Below are 23,201 nucleotides of genomic sequence, written 5' to 3'. Positions count from 1 at the left end.
ACATCAGTAATTATGAAACAGTGTGGTTGTGCCAAAGTTACATAATGAGTTCTGGATTTAAGTATTTTGGAAACACCAAGCTTGTGACTTTCTTGTACTATCAAGAGCAGATGGTATGCAAGCATTAGTGCCAGGTGGCCATTTTGGACCTACATGGACATCTGACATCAAAGAAGGTGTATAAAGTCATTGGTTGAAGGCCAAAAGAGTTGTATGCTTTCTTCACAAAGCAGAATTGGAAAGCAGGGATAGTATTTTTAGATATTTTTGGAGCTGTTCTTTATGGGTGTAGAAACAGGATTCTCTCACCAGTTATATTGGTGAGAGTAGCAGCGCAGCAGTTGCTTACTGAGCCTCTAACTTCCGTTACATAAGGCTGAAAAGTATAGATTTTCATTCACTCTTCAATAGCGTCCCATCCAAAATTGAGATATAGGCCAATTTAATACTTGACAAATCTCTCTTAGACGTCCTGAAAAGTGAACGGCCTGGGGAAGATATCTCAATCCGACCATTTTACCCGGCTGCCCTGCCTGAAAAGGAGCGCTCGACCAAACCATTCCACCTGAATGCCTCAAAGCCCGCTCACCCTGACAGTGTGTCACAACGGGAAAGCAAATAAACAGCTGAACTCTGGCAGAAACTCAACCTGACGTGTCCAGATGTTAGTCCACTCTACTGCTCATAAAAAAAGGAAAACACAGCAGTTTTTCCCTTCAAAAATTCTATCCTTGTCCCTTTCCTTTTCTTTAATTAAAGTATCTTCAACACTGTGTTTTCCTTGCCTGAGGTGGAGCAGAATTATTGATTCTGCTCAGTTTTTACAGTTTCCTGGCTCTTTACAGCAGCAGAAACACAACATTCGTGTTTCTCATACTTTATTTCTCCAACAGCCTGAGAAACAAACTTAAAACCTGAGGAGTGCGCTCTGCTTTTCTCTCAGCCTTTAAGAAAAAAGTGATTTGTTTCATGCTGTTTGTCATTTTATCTGAGTAGGCGTCTCAGCTTTCAAATATTCACGATCTTGGTTGTAGAATAAATCTTTAAAAGTTTCAATTTAACTCTGTTCTTGAGTTCTCCTTTAATAAAAAAGAAAGCCCGAGTGAACGGGGGATAGATGCAAGATATATGAATGCGACTGACCTGAATTAGAGTGAAATATTGCTCCGCTCTCTTGCGTGACTTGGCATGAGATAAGTGCGACAGGGAAGATGCTTTAGAGCTATCTGAGGGACGGTCTGTCCTCTGTTTGAAGGGCAATAAGAAAGGAAAATTGATCACATCCGTTCTTTTTTTTTTGTCTTGATCACACTTTCTTACCTTCTATTCCACTTCTCTTCTTTCCTCTTTGTGTCTTTCACTCTTAAGCTCTCATTTGTCGTCTCCTCGCCTCATTCACCCATCCGTTACGTTCAATCCTCTCCATTTCAAATCTCTTTCTCCCTGCCACCCTCTGTCTCACAGTTGTACCGTGTCTCCTCCTCACAGCCTATAAATAGTGTTTATGTGTGAGATGTTGTGCATATGAATATCAGATGGTGGTGATGTTTCTCTGCACCAGCAGACAGCCTGTGTTATCATGAAGGATTTATCTGTCGTTCCGCTCTGCTCCGCTTTATGGAGGCAGCTCCAACACAGAGGTCAATACAGAGAGAGAGAGAGAGAGAGCGAGAGAACAGAAATCAAGACTTCCCAACAAATGACAACTGCTTGTGTATGATGGATGCTTCCGGATACAATCTGACTGAGCATGTGTATCCAAGCATGTGTGCGGTAGAGCAGTGATTGTCATGTCAGTGTGTGAATGTGTATTTCTCTCTGTTTTGCATAAAGGTAAAAAAGTATGTGTATGATCAAATCTACAGCGTTATGCTTGTGAAGTATATGGCAGTTAGAGGAGATTACAGGTGTGTGACGGGCAGTTTGTGTATCTGCGATATGCTATAAGAATTTATGTTTGAGGGAAGGTGCGTGAAGTGTTTCAGTAAAGGGAAGGAAGCAGATGGGGATGTATCCACGATACTGGCACCATGTTATATTTAACTTTAACAGCGAATAATAAGACATCTGACTGTCAGAAATTGTAAGAGATTGAAAGTCATGCTGAAATAAGAACATTCCTTACCATAAATATTCATACAAATGATGATACTTTGTACAAATACACTGAATTTGGGATGGAAGACACAACAGCTCCCAAAAAGTGAAGCCTAAAATTTTGGAGCTCTTTTTGTCTCTCCTCTCTCTTCCTCTCTCTCGCTCAGCTCTTTCTTTGTCAGATACTAAAAGCACCAAACAAATGTCAGTATTTGACAACCTGTAAATGAGGAGAGTGAGCGGTGTAGTGGTTGTGATGGAAGGCAGAAGGAAGAAGTACAACTTCACCGGCGAACAAGCCAAATCTGGCACATTCCTGTTTAAAGTTCTTAAGAGAGTAAGCACTGTGAAACTATCAGAAAATTACGTCTTAATTATCAATTTAACTACTTTGTTTTCTGGCACTCTCTCTCAACCTTGTCTCTGTGACAGTCAACCAACTCTACTTGCTCTCTCACTTTAATTTACTCACAGCAGCTAGTGGTTGAAAACATGAGTGTGGATCTGTGTTGTTTTCATAAGCTATGGTGCTTTACTGAAAAGTATCAAAAATGTGCAGTCTTAGTCAGAAAGCCTGCCTCCCCCATGTTCACAGATGAGACATGGGTCAAACTTTAATATCAAAATACACATCAAGGAAAGGTTTTCTAAAAACTTGGTGTGATTTATGCCCAAACACTCATCTTTCTCAGAGGTTCAGTTTTTATTAGTTTTTTGACATAAAAAAATGGAATGAAACGCCAATGTATGACAGCTCTGTTGACAAATGTTGCCTCTGTGCGCACAAGATTAGCAAAGTAGAGGAGGAACAGCAAGAGAAGATGTAATTGACCCTGATATATTACTGTGAGTGTGCAAACAAGACGCTATTCTGTTGTAGAATGTGCCAACCTGAGGAATCTTTGCCATTTTTAAGGTTAAATATGTGTTTACTGCACAGATTCTGGCTCCAAATCACAAAATGCGCAGAATGGCAGTGCCCCTCAAGGTGGGGGGGTGTATTTTGGTTTCACTTTTGCACAACAGAATGAGACAGAGGCATGCCATCCTTTTTTTTTGTAGCGAGTGGTTTTAACTTATATAACCATACACCTAAATCAGTCCAAAAAAATCAAAATCCAAGTTGAAGTTATTTTGCTGATAGGAAGAGACAATAATGACTCAAGGTAAAGATGAAGTCATCGCACTATGTCAGGTAGGAGGCAGTTAAGGTACTTAAAGGTACTTAAACCCTTGAGGCCAGATTGGTGCAAGTGCTGTCATCTTCATTCTGCTTCTCAGAGTCATAACTCTGAGTTTATCATTATCTCTGATGTCCATCGGGCACACACAGCCATAAATCCACTTAGAAGTCATATCAAAAAGCAAGCAGACGCTCTTTATCTCTCCAGGACTGGCCTGAGAATTCAGAAGCACATCAAGGTTTTTTTTTGTATCAGTTAAGATCCACATTATCTCCCTACTTTGCAAACATTAGCTACTCAAATCAGACTTGTAATGGTAGCAATTATCCAAATGTGAACAAGTAAAGGCAAAAAAAAGGGGCTCATGTTGTCAACCATACCCGATTGTTTTTTGTAATTGTTCAATCATACTTCCTGTTTACTTGTCTCACAGTGTTGGAAGTGTGAATCCAACAGTGAGAGCTTGATTATCCCCCATAATCAATGTAAGAAAAAATATGACAAAAGAGTGGAAAAATTCCATTCAAACAGTTTTTGTGTTCTACTTCTTTTTCATAACAGACACGGTGGTGGTGATGGAGGATCGGTTGTCTCTGTTATGTTTGGAGGAGGATAAAGGGACAGACTAAATTGCTTATGGTTGATAACTAACCATATGTTCCTTCACAATATATGCTGTGCACATTATGGCAGTCATCAGTCAGTTGCTCATTTACAGCCTGTCTCCTTATAAAGCTTAACAACAGCTATTTAAAAGCTCACCTTGAAGCTGAAAGCTAAGATTATTACCACAGAAATATCAAAAATGGCTTCATGCTCCTTTTATAAAATGGAAATCTACAATTGCTGAAGTAGGTCTTTAGTCATAGTTAATGCTTCCTTACACAGAAAGTGAGGGGTTTAACTTCAAACAAAGTGTTCATATTTAATATTTGAAGTCTATGATCCACAGACATCCGACACCTGGTGTCTTTCTTAGTACAGCTCTGCTGAATTGGACTGAGTCCAGAGGACTGACTTTAGCAGAATATTCTACTTTCTGGCTTTAACAAACTCCTTGGTGTCCTGGTTCGCATGTTTAGGATCATTGCTCCGGGAAATTGTCCTAAAAAGCTGCTATTCCAACAGGATGGTGTTTATTTAATTTCAGATCCACTGAGCTAGAGAGGAGCCACATGGGCGATATAGCTGCATCTGTACACATGTAACTGATGTAAGCGATGTAACGGAGCGTGTTTGTGTGTGTACGTGAGGGCCACTGGTGCACTGCTGTGAGTCTCCTCACAGACTGCTTTTCCTCTGTGGGCAGGTGGTGTTGAAACCCATCCAGATGGGCTCTAAATCAATCCTGTTTTCTTGCCAACTCCCAACATAAATATCCCAGAAGTAACACAGAAGTTACCTTGGGGTCTACCATCTTTCAATCCGCTGTCTACGCCCCTCCCGCCTCTCAAATAACTCCATCTCTGACAGCTTTTCTGCTCTGTCACACTCTCGCCGTCACCTCCTGGTCCCCTTCCTCCTTCTTTTATCCGCTCCCTTTATTTTGCTCTCCCCTCCGCAGTGTTTTTATCTTATATTTTTGCAGCTCTAAACTTTTCTGAATCTCACTCTCTGCCTGTGTAAGCCGCTCTGTATCATTCTGTATCTTTTCCTCTTGCTTACCTTTATCCTTTACTTTTTCGTCTTCCCCATTTCTGAACCTTTTCCCCACTTTCTCGTCTTCACCCCCATATTTTTTTGTGATAACCTGTCGCTTTGGCGCTCGCTCAGCCGTGTCCCACAGCCATCTGTTTAATCTCACATCAGCACATGTCTCTCTCACCTTCCCTCACCTGTCTTGCCTTCTGTCTGCAACACCCGTCTGCTTGTCTTTCACCTGTGACCTATGGGAGTTTCTATAGGCCCTTATGTGTGTGTTGTCTCCAAGCTTGCCCTTATCACTAAAGACCACATGGCCTAGATCTCTGGTTTTCTGGCTTATTTACCACCTACTGCAACACACAAACACACACTGTTGTGATTACTCCCATCAACAACTGCTGCAGAGTCAACAGCATCAAAGAAAAGTGGAACTAACTTTAGAGGATGTGGGAAGTTGCAAACTATATGTCAACACGTGTCTCTTCATCTTTGTGCATTTTGAATAACTTTGCATGAGAATAATCTGATGAGACAGTGTGTGTATTTGTGTGTGTGTGTTCAGTTATCCATGCGGGTGTGCACATGCCGGTGTGAGGGTGTTTTTCAATCACAGATAGCTTGAAGTTATCACTCACTAATCCTCTAATGAACCGGCACAGTTTAGATAAAACCGCCTCCATCAAACTCCTCCACGGAAGAGAAAGCATCGAGCCCAGGCCTCCTGTCATCCTTCCCTGCATCCCTCCAATACCCTTGTTCTCCTCCCATCCTCCACTATTCCGTCTTCCATCCTGCAACCCTCTGATCAATCCCTTCCTCTGTTGATCCCCTTTATTCTAACATCGGTAAAGTCCTTCCTGTCCATCCTCCCCTTCTTTCCTATTCCTGGATGTACCCCTTTCTTCTTGTGCCAATCTCCCTTCAACTTATTCCTTTTTTTCTGCAAGTGACTCTTTTCTTTACTCTCTCCCTTGATCCCTTCCCTCCCTCTTTCCCCACCCTGTCTTTTCTTTCTTATTTGATTAACTTTCCCCTGTAGTGTCCTATTGGATTCCTCTTGTCTTCCCTGGTTCTCCCTCTGACCCTACAACAGAATTACCTGCTGTCCCATTTCTCTTGTTTTCTTTTGGTGTCTGGATCTTGCCCTGAACTTATCCCGTATTCCTTTCAGGTCCTGGCTTCCTTCATTGCAAACCATCTGTACGAATTAGGGATGTTAAAACTCCATCACTCCTTCCATTTTTCTCTCCTGTAATATCTGAAATCTGGTTAACTCAAGTTTCTTTCTGTATTACTTTCTGTCTTACATGATTTCTCCTTTCTTTAGTCTTTAAAACTAAACATTATGTGAATGGCAGAATATGATATGACGTGACACGATACAAAACGACAGCATGACATGACGCAATACAGAATGAAACAACATGACAGGATATGAAACAACAAAAGCAAAGCAACACAACAGGATATGACACAAGGTACGAAACGAAATGACAGGATGTGACACGATACAAAACAAAACGACAGGATGTGACACGATACAAAACAAAACGACAGGATGTGACACGATACAAAACAAAACGACAGGATGTGACATGATACAAAATGAATGAAACGACATGACATGATACAAAATGAAATAAGACGAGATGACAATACAAAATGTCATGATACAACATGAGAGGATACAAAACATCATGACACTACATGACAATACAAAAAGAAACAACATAACAGGATATGAAACGATACAAAATGAAACAGCACAACATCATATGACATGATACAAAACGAATGAAACGACATGACTTGACACCAGTGTTGTAGTCGAGTCCCCAAATCCGAGTCCGAGTCGAGTCCTCAGTCCTCTGTGTTCGAGTCCAAGTTGAGTCCTCACCGATAATATTATATATTACAAGGACGGCAGCCGTTTGAATCCAAACTATTGACTGTTAGACTGGCTGTGTGGGACTTTTTGGATGTGTAGGAAACACATTTATTTCATTAACATTAGTGTTGGAGCTATTTCCATCATTTTATGCCATAAAAATATAAATTATTCTAATTAGGGATGACCACAATTAATCGATTATCGATTAATTAATTGTTAAGAAATTACTCGAAACACGCATTTTTGTTATCAATTTTCCGTCACGTGGAACAAAAATGCGGTCTCATATTACACTCAGCTATCAGGGAGGTGTTTTAAGTTTAAAGCATGTTTGGATGTGAATCAGCTGTTAAAGGTGTTGCGCACAGCGGAGACGCTCAGCTGGCGGCTGCGGCTGTGCGTCAGGTCTCCATGTGCACTTTTTAAAAGAGGATCAATACAAAACTGCTGCCAACAACAACACGGACACAAAGGTTGACAGCTTTAAACAGGATATTTCCCACCTTTGGATACAAAGGTAACAGACAGGTGGGAAATTCTGGTACGCTACGTTTACAGAGCAGCAACATCAGAGCCGTCTGAGCTTTTCTCCAGCGGGACTGATTATGACCCGGTTGCGCTCCTGGCTGACACCTGACCGAATACAAATGTTTATTTTTCTCAATAAGAACGAGTAGACAGAAAACTGGACACTGTGAGTCTGAAGTACTTTTCTGTTAGTATTATGAGCCTTCACTTTATAAGATTATGTCCACGGAGAATATTTTAATGAGCCTGATCGTTGATATTCTGCGTGTCAAACATATACCCGTATTCAATCCTGTCAGCTATTTGCATTTTGTTGCTGTAGAAAATATAATTTAGGGGTAAAACAACGTATTTGGCATTGTTTTTGACGTAAGAATAATAATGGTTTTTTTTTATCAATTAATCGATAATTGATCGTTAACATTTCCAAAAATCGATCACGGAAAATACTTAAAATGTACATCCCTAATTCTAATATATTCATAATCATTTTACTTTATGTCATTTATTTGTTGTTGTTTGTATTAAGGGCAATGTCATGTGCATTATCATTATTTTATTTTAGTAAGCATTTTGATAGTTTGATTGTTTTCACCTGGATGGGCAGATAAGATAGGAGGGGCGGACACAGGGAGAGGTGAATGTTATTTCTTTCTTTTTTTACCAGAAGACGTTAGAGCACGAGGACGCTACAGACTGTTTGGTGATAAAACTATCTTGTTTAATAAGACTTCAGAGAATCTGCAGTTTTTCCTGGACATTTGAAATGTGTCTGATCCTGTACGATAAGCTCTCCCCCTGCGCTGTGGCCGGTTTGATTTTCAGTTTCGATTTTAGTAAATTGACGAGGTCTAACTGCCACTGCAATGGGATTCTAATGAAATCCGGCCGGGGTGTCTGGAGATTCATTTCTGAATGAAGTCACAGCGTTGTTTGATGTGCGCAAATGCGCGCCGTGTTGATGAGGGGACGCGCTCAGAGATTCTGCTGCACTGGGATCACTGCCGGTGTCCAATAAACTAACAATAAATCAAACAACTTAATAACTTTGGTTTAGTTGTTTTAGTCGCTAATATCACCGTTATACTAACACAGTAAAGTGATGAACGGTCTCAAGAAACTTTAGCATCTCTCTCACTTTTCGGTTCATCCCGGACAGATGTCTGTTAAAGTTTGAGCTGGTCTCTTTCCTTGATGGGTCTCTTAAATCTCCAACATGTCGCTCTGCTCTCGCTGCATTTACTGTGAAATCTTTGAAAGAAAAATGAATGGCTGGTAGCGTCTTTTATTCCTGGCAGACGTCACGTGTACGCGCATGCAGGCGAACGCTCGTGCCACAGAACTATTCTTGGACATAAACCCATAGTAACAATAAATCCCTCATAACCTACATTTACCTGAAATAAACCACATAAAACTCTAATCCAACAAACTAAATAAACAATGTAAATTAATTAGTTTCATTGTTCATATGACCATGAATTATGAAACAGCGCGTCAGTGCCAACCTGCTGCACTGAGTGAGAGAAGGACCTCTGTAAATGTAATCATTTAACAGTGTTTCCAGACATGTAGAGCTATGGAGCTGTCCTTACATTTCAATATATGTTTTATTTGTCGTTATAACACAACGTTTAATATCCTGTGGATGATGCAGATAAGATGTTCCTTTTCTTTGTTTAAAAGTTTATTTCCATCTCTAAAGGCAGCTCAAGCAGCAGAGCCTTCCTGTCCCTCCTGTCACTGTGTGGTCCAAATTAAACTTTAGACTCCATCCTGATTAACTTGTGGGCAACTGATGCCGATCACCTCAGTGCTTGCACGCTGTGGATTCACTCTCGTATGTTATGCTCCTACTGACCGTTAATCCTCTTCCCACCACTACCAGGGTCACCTTTTTGCCCTCTTTCTGCGACAGGAGTTGAAGTCTATTGAAGAGTATATTTCTCTCATTCTTTCATAATCAACAGATATGTGTTCTCCTGCAGCTTTTGTTGAGCAAACTTGGCAGCCTGACAGAATTTCCGGTCCCACTGTTCTCTTTGTTCTGCTAGACTTTCTGTACTTTTTGCTAGACTCTGACTTTTTGACTGGGGTGGCACAACTGGGGCACTGACCGAGGTGTCCAGGGTATGTGTGGACACAGAGAGATTATTAGCATTTACCCTCTCTGCCTTCACTGTCTACTTTAACAAATATCATTAAAGTGTCGTACAGATATCATATTCTTGTGTATAATTTCTAAATAGTTATGTAGGGATTTCGCAGGATTTTTTTGTGATTGTTGCGGCCCAAAAAGCCTGAATTTGCGACAGCTTTTTGAAAAAATTGCGGTGAAAGTTGCAACTTTTTTTTTTTGCTTTTTTTCCCCAATAACATCTCAGGGGCAAGTAAATACGATAAATTACAGTTCACGGCACTCTGAAATTAATCTGCATCTTTGATGACAAGGAGTTGATCCAAACTTACTAAATGTGTCTGATGTATCGCCAAACTGGATTAAATCAAGCTGTAGATGCAGAGCTTTTTACGGTAACCACGGCAACAACGTCAAACATCAAATAGTAAACAGACGTCCCCCAGTTGTGTCTTTGTCACTAACGCACACCGGGAGTAAAAATCATCAATGAAGATGAGACAGATGCATGGAGGTGAGGAGAGCTGGTTCATAAAGCACACCTGCTGCAGGTAGAGACCAAGCGAACACTGAGCCCCTCAATCTATAAATAACAACGTTGTCATGGTCACTTGTCCTGCCTGCTGTCCCCTCTTTTGAAAAGTGCCGATCAAGTGAGGACTTATGTTTATGTTGCAAGGAAGTCAAATTGATGACAAAACCGATGACGTGCAGGGGCTGAGGTTAAGGTAATTGGTCAAATTTGCGGGAAAGTTGCGGTGATTGTATAAAATTGCAAGGCCGCGAAAAAATCGCGCTGATTGGTTGAATTTGCGTTGATAGTTGCGATCGCGAAATCGCAACTTCCTTGAGGGACTGATAAGTAAATGTGTATTAGCCAGTCTCATGAACTTAAAGGATGTTTATTTAAGGCCTAGTAATGAGACAAGAGGCAAAAAAAATATTTATTGGGAAAATATGGCTGAGCATGCGACGTTTTTTTTATTAGATTACTCCACACCAGAGTAATCAAGAGAGTACTTGATTTCTAAAATTATTATTTCTGCAGCCCTAATATGATATAACAAGTTGTAATATGTTACAACTTATTATATCATATTAGTGTAACTACAATATTAGATGAAAGGATGCATGCTATACCATGTGATAAAACCGATATCACCTGATACAATTTGAAGCGATTTGTTAAGATATGATACAATATGAGTATATGACACAATATGATGCAAAAAGATATGAAACAATACAATGTGATGATACTGAATTTACAGCCCTCAATAATAAAATTATCATGATACAGCGATCCTGTGCTAATTAATGAATTGCAAAACAATCATAAAAGGATAGATCACAATATCTGATTAACCAAAGAATGAAAAAGTCCCTTTAAAGTCCCAAATTGGATTAATGTCACTAGTACCACCCCATAGTTTTATAAAGCAGTAACATGCTGACTCAAATTGGAAGGGAAATCTGTTACAGTGTAGTATAATTTTTTTTATATTAAATCTATTAATTTGGCACCATCCATACATCAATCAATTTTCATCCTGTTATCCAAGATTAGGTCGCAGAGGGCAGCAGTCTAAGCAAATCAACATCCCTCTCCCCGGCAACGTTTTCCAGCTCATCCTGGGGAATCCTTAGGCGTTCCCAGACCAGATGGGATATATAATCCCTCCACCAAAGTCTGGGTCTACCCCAAGGCCTCCGTCCAGAACTCCTCCAAAGGGAGGCATCTAGGAGGCATCCTTATCAAATGCCTGAACCACCAGGGCTGACTCCTTTTGATGCGGGGGAGCAGTGGCTCTACTCCGAGCTCCCTCCTGACCTTATCTGTAAGGCTGAGTCCAGTCACACTTCAGAGGAAACTCATTTAGGCCGCTTGTATCCATGATCTAATTCTTTCGGTCAGAACCCACCCATAGCTCATGACCAATGGTGAGGATTGGAACGTAGATCGACTGGAATTTGGCACTAGTGATATGATAATTGTATTACACAAGTCAGAACAATGATATGTTGCCACAGGATGATATATTTTGTCCCATTTCTGGATACCTCTCCTTCTTCCTTGGCCCTCCTCCCCATCCAGTCAAAATCAGGCTTTTTTGCCAAGTACTTTTTTAAATACATAATGGCCTTATTATGTTGGTGCAGGAACATTGTGTGTAGAAAAATTGAAGAAAGATAAAAGAGCAAGTACTACCAGCCAAGATGTATCAACAGAAAGAGAAAGAAATCTACGCTGTTAAGTGCGAATAAAGAAGAAAGAAATGAAAATTGTAAATAATGGAGATATTTCAAAGGATGTGTGTTAATGTAAGCATGAGTCTGCAATTTACAACCTGTAATAAGGAGGCACTGTGGGCGTAAACCCTTGTGTCACTGGGGGTGGTGGGCGTTAAAATGATTTGAGCTGAAGTTGTTAAGAAATGCTTTTTTGGAGGTTTTGTAGAGTGAAGGTTCAGTCCTGATGTACCACAGCCTCCTGCTGAGGGAAGTTTCTGAAATACTTTATGTCCCTGCTGGAAGGGATCAGCCACTTTCTTCCCAGCACGCCTCAAGGTCCTGGAGGAGTCCAGTCCTGAAGGGATGGCAAATTGCAGCAAATCACCTTCTTGGCGGAGAATTTGATACACTTCCTTTCTGTGATCTGATTTCCCCATTTCATCCTTAATCCATCCTCGCCTTGACTAATTCCTGTGTTTTTGATGACCCCACTTCTACTGTTTCATTCCTTGACCCGTCATATTCCCAGATTGATTTCATGTCTCTTACTGAAACCACCATGACTTTCCTTTTGCATACTACTTGATCTCTCCGCCTGATTCCTTCTTTACTTCTTAAATCATTCTTTCCCTGCCAGATCAGATTATGTAGGTTTATTCTTCCATGGCTTATCCCTTCTTTTCTTCTTCCCCTTACTCCCTACACACTCATTTCCCACTTTTACTAACTTATTCCTTTCCTTCCTTAATCCCTAGCCTCCCTTGTTATAATATAGCCTTACCCTTCACTCACTTTCTTCCTTGATTCTTCCCATCCTTCTTCCTGAATGACAATTCCTTTTATCATGATTTCCTTCCTCCAGTGTGCCATACCACTGGGTTCCTCTGTTTACTATCTATCTAACCTTCCCTACTTTTTCTATCCTTTGCTTTCCTTCCCTCTATTTCTTCTTCCTCAATCATTCTGAAACCAATCCCTCCCTCCTCTCCCTTGATACCTCACTCCCAACGTCCAGATCCCCCTATTTTTCATGACCTTGCCTTCTCGTGTTCCCTCACACTCTATTCTTCTTTTTCTCCTTGACCCTCCTCCCAATTCCTTATTTTTTCCTTCTTCAAACCCTGCCATCTGGACTTGCATCCTTCATTCTCAAATCTTCCCTTCTTCTTGTTGTTTCCCTTCCTTGGTTTGTCTTTCCCCTTATTTGTCTTTTGCTACACTCTTCTCTTTCATCCCGTCCATCCAACACGTCTCTTTGCTTCTTTCTTCCAATGTTGCTTTCAACAGGACTCCCCTGTTTTTATCTAGATCCTTCCACCCCTGTATTTTAGTCCCCCAGGTCCCCCCTTTATATTTCTATCCTTCTTTCCTATTCTACAACCTATTTCCTCCAATCTTTCCTTAACACCTCATTCCCATCTTTAAGATTCCATTTTTTATTATCTCCTTCCCAAATTCCCATTTTCCTACTTGATGCATCTTGGTGTCTCCTCCCAACTGACATTATCTTTCCATGGTGATCCCTACAGACCCTCCTCAATCCCTCCATTAACTCTCTGTAATGACACCACATCCCCCTTTCTCCCTGACACATGCAGCCAGTCTTATGGATTCCGCCTCCATCCTTGACTCATCTGCTTCATTTACTTATTTTCTCTCGCTCCGGAGAGAAATCTAACTCTGGTTTGGAAACATTTGTTTCACCAGAGGGCTTAAACACAAACCAAACATTGGGAGTCTAACTCAAACGCCATACTGAGCAGCTCAAACAGCCCCACAGTCCTCTCTGGTTGATACGTCCTCCGCTCTGCTGTTTCTGCGCCGCTCAATTAATCTGGCTCAGTCAAGACCGTGCTGAACTGTCATCATAACGCTAATAAAGAAAAAGCTTTGAGCTGTTTGCATTAAGTGGCCTGCTTGTCTCAAACTGTCAGTTTGCCTGCGGCTCTGGCTCGGCACAAGTTTTTGTCCCCTCTCTTTGCACTCGTTTATTCCTCTGTGGGCCGGGCACAAATCCCCTCATCATCATCTGAAAGAAAAACACTAAAGGCAGCACGGCCTCGTAAAGCCTCATTACGCTTAATAACCTTTACAGACCACATGAACAGACTGCATGTATGTGAGAGCAGGTTTCATACCTACAGGTAGAGACTTGCATGTTCTACTCTGCATGTGTCCATGCATAAATGTGTGTGTGTGTCTATGAGTGTGTGTGTCCTCTGAGAGTAAGGCTAGCTCTGAGCCACAATGCGTCTTATTCAGCAGGGTCCCTGGATTAAAATGTAATTTCATTCAAAGTCGCAAATTGGGTTTTTTACTGTACTAATCTTCATTTTACTAAGCAGAATGAGGTATGCCATTATGAAAAAAAGGGGCGACTTAATGAAAGAACGCAGGATGGATAGATTGCAGAGGGGGAAAGTAGTTCCCCAGCAGGACAATAAAGGTTATTTTAAATCATAAACAGTTTAAGCTTTATGAATTAAACACCACATGGCTGTGTTTCAGTGTGTATTGTGGTGATTATAGTCCGAGGCGAGGGATAATAACATTAACAACATTTGCAGCTTATGCCGTCATTCAGGGGAAAACACAAAAACAATAGTGCGCTAACAAGTGCAAGAGGTTAGAGCAACAGGATCCAAGCAAATAAGGCTTTGTAGTCAGAATGTGCATACATAAGATCAAGGTCTCACTTAAAAAACAAGGCAGGTAGAGAGTGGGCTCTGTGAAATGAGAAGCAAAATGCTCCTCTCTTTGTTGGGTAATGTTCTAATACAACTTTTAATGTGGAAATAATCAAGCTAATTGAGCTACAAAGAGGAAAAAAAGGATAAGGGTGTGTGAAATAAGTCTTACATTGTGCCGTACAGCAGAATTTCAGGCTGTATCTCAATAATATTAGCTGCAGCTGGAGCTAAAGTGACAGTAACTGAGCTGCAGGAGTAGAGTTGCCTCTGTGAAGTGTGTCAAATAATGAATTCACACCCTTCCAACCCCTCTCACCTAATCACATCCAGGAATCAGCAAAACCATTTCCCTTCTGCTCGCCCTGCTAATACATTTCTGGAATAGAAATCATGATCCACAAAATAATTTCTCTGATGTTATCAGCGAATCTGGAATTGTTTGGTGTGACCGTGCTTTTGAAAAGGCTGGCTGCTCACTGCAAAGACGTTTCCTTTCAATTAAATCCATTGGCAGCAACGCAACTGAATTATTTTACTCTGTAATGACAAATGCTGCTATTACCAATAAACCCGGATACATTCCATTTCTCTATCCCAGTCTGTTCATTTTTTGGGTTAATTAAGGTCATTTTTGGGTTTCTTTACTAATACATCAAATCTGCTCAATTTCATTCCAAACCCTCATTCTGCAAGAAGCTACTGATGAACAAATCACCTCCCAAATGCTCATTACGGCCCTGATGGGAATTAGGAGGCCATTTCCTTTCCCTCCTCTGTCCCTTCTTCCTCCCCTCACATCCCCATCCTTCCTGCCATAGATGGACGCGGGAGATTTACAGTTAGGGGTCACACGGTGGTTCTAATTAGCTTAAGTAGGTTGGGAGGAATAAGCACTTCCTCGCTGAGACCCATCACAGAGTCCCACAGCTCGGTCTGACTAAGCAGAGAGAGCCGAGAGAGGCGGTCGCAGACGGATAACCGACCTCTGTCTCCGTCTGACTGTCCGTCCCTCTGCCTGTCTGTGTCCTTTTGTGTCTCCCGTCATTGCCAGCGCTGAGATTTTCCTACTATTGCAGCACAGGATCATTTGAACAATAGAGACTGAAGAGAACTTCTGTGATGTATTGATGTGGTTATCTGGGCTCCACTCAAATAAACATTACATCATAGCATGCAATGATTATGTGTTTTCAAATCCCAGACAGTCAAAGGTGATAATTTACTAAGGAGATTTACTCAAGTACTTAATAATAAGCACTCAGCTGTAGTTTTGAATGTACCATCTGGAAAACATGTTTGTACAGCTGAGGTCACGTTAAACCAATATTTTCTATCTTTGATGGAATATGTTTGAGAAATGTCATCATTTCAACAGATTAGAATACTTAGGGTGATCCACGATACCATTTTGTTGTTCTCTACAGGGATGTGCTTGCTGAGTTGACTAGTTCGCACCAGACTTGCAAGTCAGTTACATGAATTATTAATGTTTAATATTGTAGGTCTGAAAAGCCAGCCAAATATTGTGTTTAAGCTGTAGGACTGCCACCCACCACAAGCAGGGGCTGTAGCTCCGGTTAATAGGTAATGCCAAGAGGATATAATGCTTTACAACCCTGATGTAAACAGCCACAGTAATGCATCTTTTCCTGCCAATCTGTCATGTACCAAACTGTGCAAATGTTTGCTGTGTGCCATGCAGTGACAAATGTATTATTTACAAGTAGATTGTACTTTTTTTTTTTAGTTATATTTTTGGGGCTTTTTGCCTTTATTCGATAGGACAGCTGAAGAGAGACAGGAAATGTGGGGAGTGGAGAGCGGGGGAAGACATGCAGGAAATGGTTGCGGCCGGGAATCGAGCCGGCGACCCCTGCAACGAGGACTCTAGCCTCTGTATGTGGGCCGCTTAGACCGCTAGGCCACCAGCGCCCCTCATTGTACATTTTTGAGGGATTTTTGCACTAAGTGAAAGTGCGAGATGAGAACTAAGGACGTTATGTAGCAACTTGTTTTTTGGTCTTTTGAACAGAAATTTAAATTCTGGCTACTCAGTCGTCATGAGGTAAGAAAACACTCAGAAAATACTACACAATTCTTTGACCACGGCTAAACACGGGATCACAGGGTCTGCTAGAAAAGGATGTCAGATTGGCTTTCTGAGTTTGGCTAACATGGGGCTAGCACCTCCTCCTTACAGCTTAATATCCTCATGCCTGTGCTAGTTACACACTGCTTTGGTCGAGTGGTTATATTCCACGTTATTGAGTACAGCCTACATACAACTTGATCTCAGTGTTCTAGATCAAAATACTGCTTAACAACGCAGCACTGCGAGACGCAATCTGTCATCTGTGCTTGTTTGCATCCTGGTAGTAGAGCATTATAGCATTATGGCATTAATCTTTAACCAGAGCTACAGCCCAGTGAGTGTTAGGTGGCTGCGCTACAGCTTACACACATGTGACCGTCATTTTGGGCCTAGAGTAATACAAGTATTAATATTTTCGTAACCATCTAGTATTCTAGTGCTGACTAGCAAGGGTAAATACACTTAATTATTTAGTCAACTAACCATGCACATTGCTAACTGGAACCTCTCCATAAAAAGCAGACATCTGTTGGCTGCAGATTAACCTGAAGATAACTGCTTGCACCTGGTTTAGTCATACTTTCACAGCCGCATAGTCAAAGCTTTTTCTATTAATGTTTCAAATGATTTAAATAAACTAAAATAACTCCATCCCATACCAATATTTTGACACTGCTGAAATACCTTTTGTTCATAGGGGTGCAGTAGTACATTTTTTCCCCGTCATTCTGTTCTTCATTTAAGAGGAATGTGTTATCATTTGGAAAAGACAATGGTGGCATTGGCCTCGTGAGCTCAGGCACTGCCCATTGCCATTAGTTGGCCTGATTAATCAGCTGTCTACCTCTGGTTAAAATATTGTTATACCATGAAATCCAAACATGACCAACACTTGTAGACATCCTGCTTCTGATCTATTAGGTATCAAGTATTGAACCAGTATTGTTTTAGATTTTAGATCGTTTCATTGTGTAGTATCATGATACTAAACTTGGTATCCATATTGAAGTCAGAGGTTTGGTATCATGACAACACAAACTCCTGTCTCACTTCAAAATGGCTGACTTCTTTTGTGTCAGATGAAACACACACCCCAAAGAAACTGTTTTTGATTTGCAGCTGTGACAAGATGACAAAGTGTGGAAAAGTTCAAGGGGGTGAATACATACGCAAGTCACTTTGGAACGACTCCTCTATCACGGCCCTGCAGAGCCTCTCCATTATTTTTGTCTGCAAATCAAACCTGCAGTATAAAACCGTCTGACAGTAAAGAGAAGGTGCTGCACTGTAAATTATTATTAATTCCTCAGACTCATTTTTTTCTCTCCTGTTCTCTGACCTTGAGGAGGTCTTTTTACCCTATAATGGAGACACACTCTCAATAAGGAACCTGCTGTATGTGGTGTTTTAAAACCTGTGACAAATTGACCTGACAATCTGAAGGAAGCACAGCAAAATGTGTCCTCCTGCACCCACAAGTGTCTCTCTGCCTCTGTTTGTGTGTCTCCGATGTCCAGGGACGAAATCTGTTCACCAGAAAGAGGAAAACATGGGCTTGATTCCCAACACCCTGCAGGAAAAAAAAATCTCCAAACTCAAGAGAGAAGACTGGCCTTCCAAAAACAAACCCTCCTTTTTTTTGGATCAATCTGTGACGGATTCGGCAATTTTTTTTTGGCAGCGGCGTTTGTTTTGTCTCCGCGTTTCTCCAGCCGTCCTTCTTCTCCTCCTCCGAGGAGCACTCCTCCTCCCCCCCTGATGCTCGAATGTAAATAGCATTTTTAATTAGAATTATATCTTCTGTTTGTGTAATTTGCTATCAGCAGAGAAGCCGCTGCACGATTCCCGTGTTTGCACAGGGTAACAATTTGCCTCCCTGTTGACCCAGCCCACTCAGCGCTGCCCTCGCTGTGTGTGTTAGAGAACCTGTCCCACCTCCTGCCTGCCTCTTTTATTTCATTCTCACAATTGCTTCCTGTCAATGGAGGAGCACCCTGGAGTTTAAGAGAATGCATTACAGTCCTTCAATCCCCATGTGCTAAAAAATCCAACTGTTTTAGGGCTGCAGACAACAACTTTTATCGTTTTTAAAAAGCAATTTGGTGCTTTTATGATGAATTGATCAGGTGTTGCTTGTGCAAAATGTCAGAAAATTGTTAAGAGAAAGCATCACAGGGGAGAAAAAAACATTTGCAGCGATAAAAAGTAGAAAAACAGCAATATGGCTACACATTTGAGCAGATGGAATCAATCACAGTACCATACTGTTTATCCCATACTCATCACTCCTCCATGATCTCTCCCTGAACTCAGCACTTTGAAACCTTAAGCCGTGGATTTCTGCAGGTTAATTCAGCGCTCCTCTCCTTCATCTTTTATTTTGTCTCTTAGCTTTTACTCCTCATAGCAGCGCCTCTCTTTTTTCCCTTCTGCTTCGTACAAACAAGCAGATGTTGCAGCTGCCAGGCACCTCCAACAGAACACCTTCTGGGAGCCAAGAGCCCGACACTGAGAGGAGAAAAGATCTCATAAATTTAATATACAGCTGAATCATTTCTCGCATAAAGAGCTAAAGAAAACAGGCATCCATTTGAAGAAAATGCTGTTTGACATTATAGCTGTAAATGCTGAAAAGCTGATAGAAACACAGAGAGGAAGAGAGGCTCCACTGCCTGCTTGGCACACTTCTGAAAGGCCTCCCACAGCTCAAACCAAAAAAAAAAGAAAACCTCCTTCCAGGCTCACCCTTTCCTCTCCCCCCCCCCCTCATCTCTCCAGCTCTCCCTCTGCTTATCTCCTCGCATTGCCGACACATTCGTCAAGTGGTGTGACTTCTCATTCATGCGATCCTTATTGAAATCGAAGAAGCAATCCGTTGTTGACAAAGAGACGAGACAGGACAAAGATTTTAGTCTTAAACTATAGATCACTCTCTCTCTCTCTCTCTCTCTCTCCTTCCTGTCTCTGATATGCTGCCTCTTAGTTCAGCCTGTGTGTGTGTGTGTGTGTGTGTGTGTGTGTGTGTGTGTGTGTGTGTGTGTGTGTGTGTGTGTGTGTGTGTGTGTGTGTGTGTGTGTGTGTGTGTGTGTGTGTGTGTGTGTGTCTAAGATGAACCTGTGTGAAAGTTGAAAGTCCTCTTTATGTGCACTTTCTATGTGTGCAAGAGTGTGTAAGTGTGTGTGTAACAGAGATGCAGTTGGCTGCTCAGTTGGAAAGAAGGCGGATATGACTGGAGCTGGATTGACTGACTGGCAAGCAGCTCGACTGCTGCTGCTGGGAATACTAACATGACCCACACACACATAAACACACACACACACACGCACAGACACGTGCGCACACACACACACACACACACACACACACACACACACACACACACACACACACACACACAGATGTCTATTTCCTATACCTACACAATCATTGAGCTCATAAACATACACTTACACACACAAAAAGCACCACACCATCCATCCATCAGTGTCTCTACACTTTGAATGATTCACTCTGAGAGGTGCCAAAACACAGCCGTCTTCAATCATACATGCACTCATTCAGACACACACACTCTCACACACACTTCTTCTCCCCCGTACACACTGTTAACACACATTCACACACAACAGGAGAGCTTAAAGAGAGAAAAAAGAAGCATTTCACTTTAAACCTCTGCAGCTGGAGGGCTGGAGAGTTCAGTCCAATACGGAGGCAGAGCTAGCATTAAACATGCATGTGAAGGGGCCTGCAGGTTCACCACAGAAGCTCAAGCTGAGATCAATGTGAACAGCAGACCTCACTGAAAGAGGACAGTAGAGTGCAACTTAAGAATCACAGACACCAAACACTCTGCCTATGGTCCAGTTATCTTTTTTTTTTGCTCCACTCCTGCTCCAACTGTTCTTATTTGAGCGTTTCTTATGAATGACTTTAAGGATAGTTGCTCAAATTATGCAGAGTGACTGTACCTTTCCTGACACCATTCCTTTGCCTTCAGCTAGACTTAAATTTTGGGAGTTGAGACGAGTTTTGCAGCAGCTCAGACACCAAAATCCTCGCCACAGGCCAAAGGGTCAGCTTGCGGTTTGTGTGTGAGTGTCAACTCTCTGATAAAGGCCCAAATGGAAACAAATGTTGTACCACAGGCTGCTGCTTATTGGAGTGCAAAGAGTGGAAAGCACAAAAACAATCAAACACAGCCTCCAGTGTTTCATGTCTTTTGTTTCTTCTAAGAAGGCGCTGCTACAGGTGCAGAGAGAAAGCACAGAGACGCAGTAAAAAAAAAAAAGCACTAAATCCTCACATACCTTAGTCACTAGAGGTTCTGTGTCCTCCAGGATGGAGATGAAGGGGATTTCCAGAAAGGACGAGATGAACTCCACCTGGATCAGCTCCTCCCTGGAGCGCGGGAAGGCGAGCACAGCGGACACCCCTCTGACCACCAAGTCCTGGCAGGCGCTCCGGAATAACGACTCCGGGTCGCCTCCCGAGGGCGATCGAGCCACCATCTCCAGGCTCAGGTTGTAGGGCAGCAGAGGGGGTGTCTGGGATGAGGTGGTGGTAGAAGAGTCAGCCCCCCCGCTCTGATGCCGAAGGCTAGCCAGGGCGCGGTTGAGCGCGTTTTGTATCCGTGCCGGCTGGCGGGTCGGCAAGAGCGCGCCGAGACGCACGGTGTGTCCGATCCGGGCGAGGATGTGGCAGGGCTGCGGGTGAGGGAAGCAAGAGTCCGGGGAGGAGGAGAGGACGGTTACTAGAAGGAGCAGCAGGAACGGTCTGGCAGTGAGGAAGAGGAGATGAGGTCTCCCCGGGGCGAGGCAGTAGGTCCAGAGTCCGGGGAGAGACACCATGCTGCAGCTCCGACACACAACAGAGGAGGACTGGGCTCTGCTCGGCGGGAGATGGCATAGCTCCCTCTTTTCTCCCGGCTCCACCGCTTTTCCTCGGACTTGATGGTTCTTTTCTTTGCCCTCTTTTTTTTTCTCGCTGTCGACGGTGATTTGTCGGCGTTTTGACGTCTCGCCTTTCACCTCTTCAAAGTTTCTGTGTCAACAGCAAAAGACGCGCTGGTGGAAAGCAGAGGAGATATGAGCGCGCACAGCTTAGAGCGGTCGCCCCGCTTCTGTCAGTCTCTGCTGGAGGAAGGCACACCAGCTGTGAAGTGCGAGTGTGTGTGAGAGAGAGTGTGTGTGCGTGTCTCGGCGCCTGGGTGTGTGTGTGTGTGTGTGGGTCCATGCGCCTGCCGGCCAATAATCTAACCTCTCACGGAGCCTGCCTCTTGTTGAATTTTAATGAAAATTCGTCGGGTAACATTTCCTTCCGCTTCTTTGGGTCCCAGAGAGAATTTGCACTTAATGTTTTCATTCAGAATTTAAAGAAGATAAGAGATTGAAGATGTTTCCTTATGATTCTTTTAAAGATCTTACACCAAGAGAGACAATCCAATTAAGCAATGACTTTGTATTTGAGCTTCTGCCTTTTAGTGGAGGCTAAACACACTTGCCTCAACATTTTTCTTCAGAGCGTCGCCTTAAAGGCAGAAATTTGACTGAAAACACTCAAATTAAGATCATAAGAAGCATTAAAGTCTCAAAAAGATTGATTCCCATTCAAAGAGAGGGGGGAATTGGATGCCTCTCTGGGATTAAACCCTGTTATAAATGGTGGCCATTTGTTTTGTGAGGTAATGGGGTAACTTTCTAAGCACCTCTGCAGCTCTGCTCACCATGTCCCCGCCAGGTTGGCCAACACAAAGCTAATAGCTTGCTGAAATCTCAATTTTCCTCCAAGATTTATTCTCCACTTCCTCCCTGCCGTCCAAGTCGAACATTATCCGTTGTGTAACCACATCTTTTCAGCACCACGGACAGCGCCAGTGCCATAAAAGAGATCTACTGTGCATGCTAATTTGGCTTCATGCGAGGGACAGCACTCAGTCCTGCCTTCATTCAGTCTGCACTCAGTTTCTCTCCCTTCTCTGATCTAATTTGCTATCGATAGAGCAGAACATCCAGTAAATCATTCTTTCAGCCAAGGAAAATCTGCTTCTCTGGGTCCCCACACTCTCTTTGTCTGATAATTCCTTGTTTGTCAGACATTTGTGAAGCTTCAAACGTCTATCTTCTTTCTGTTTCCTGCCCCTGCGTTCCATTCTCTGCGGCTTTGGCATGGGGTGATGCTGGAGGGCCGTTTCAGCATGGGGTCTGACTTAAAAGGTTGCTTTGACATACCTGTAGATAGAGGTATCACCGCCACACACACCCAGACACACACAAAAACACCCCCCAGAATCAACAAGTCATTTCACAGCCTGCTGGGTGACCTGGTGTGATACCAGCGCAGTTTGCTGACAAATCTGATACCACGGGGCAAAGAAAGTGTTTTCTTACCGGCCTCCCTCTCCTCTTCTTTTCTCATGCTCCACTTGCTCCAATAGAGAAAAGATGAAAACCAACACTACGGGCTTTGTTCTGCTGCAGAAACCAGCAGCATTAAACTTGCATGGATTTTCACACACTCTCCCTCTGGTACCTGTTGAAACTGGGCAGCGCTGAGAACAGACTATAGGTTTCCAAATGTATCTCTCAGTGTTGAGGTTACAGAACAGGTTCAAGTTAAGTTTATCACAAGGTGCCTTGTTAATATTGTCTAATATATGAACCAGGCAGATTATTTTACAACAGTTTTCTAGACCAAAGTGTCAAACTTT

At 42.4% G+C, this 23,201-nt stretch overlaps 1 protein-coding gene across 1 annotated transcript in view; it reads right to left on the bottom strand.

Annotated features, from left to right (window-relative positions):
- Positions 1–21,411, bottom strand: part of LOC117806424 (glutamate receptor ionotropic, NMDA 3B-like) — a 116,672-nt gene extending 95,261 nt beyond the window's left edge. The window contains exon 1 of the mRNA XM_034675365.1: positions 20,803–21,411. Within this exon, the coding sequence (XP_034531256.1) occupies positions 20,803–21,342 (540 nt within the window). The 5' untranslated portion in view covers positions 21,343–21,411. The remainder of the gene's footprint in view (positions 1–20,802) is intronic.
- Positions 21,412–23,201: the final 1,790 nt, after the last annotated feature.

This window comes from Notolabrus celidotus, chromosome 22 (genome assembly GCF_009762535.1).
Source record: "Notolabrus celidotus isolate fNotCel1 chromosome 22, fNotCel1.pri, whole genome shotgun sequence".
Classification (NCBI taxonomy): domain Eukaryota; kingdom Metazoa; phylum Chordata; class Actinopteri; order Labriformes; family Labridae; genus Notolabrus; species Notolabrus celidotus.
The sequence above is the reverse complement of the archived record's forward strand: the minus strand, read 5'-3'. Positions and strand labels throughout refer to the sequence as shown.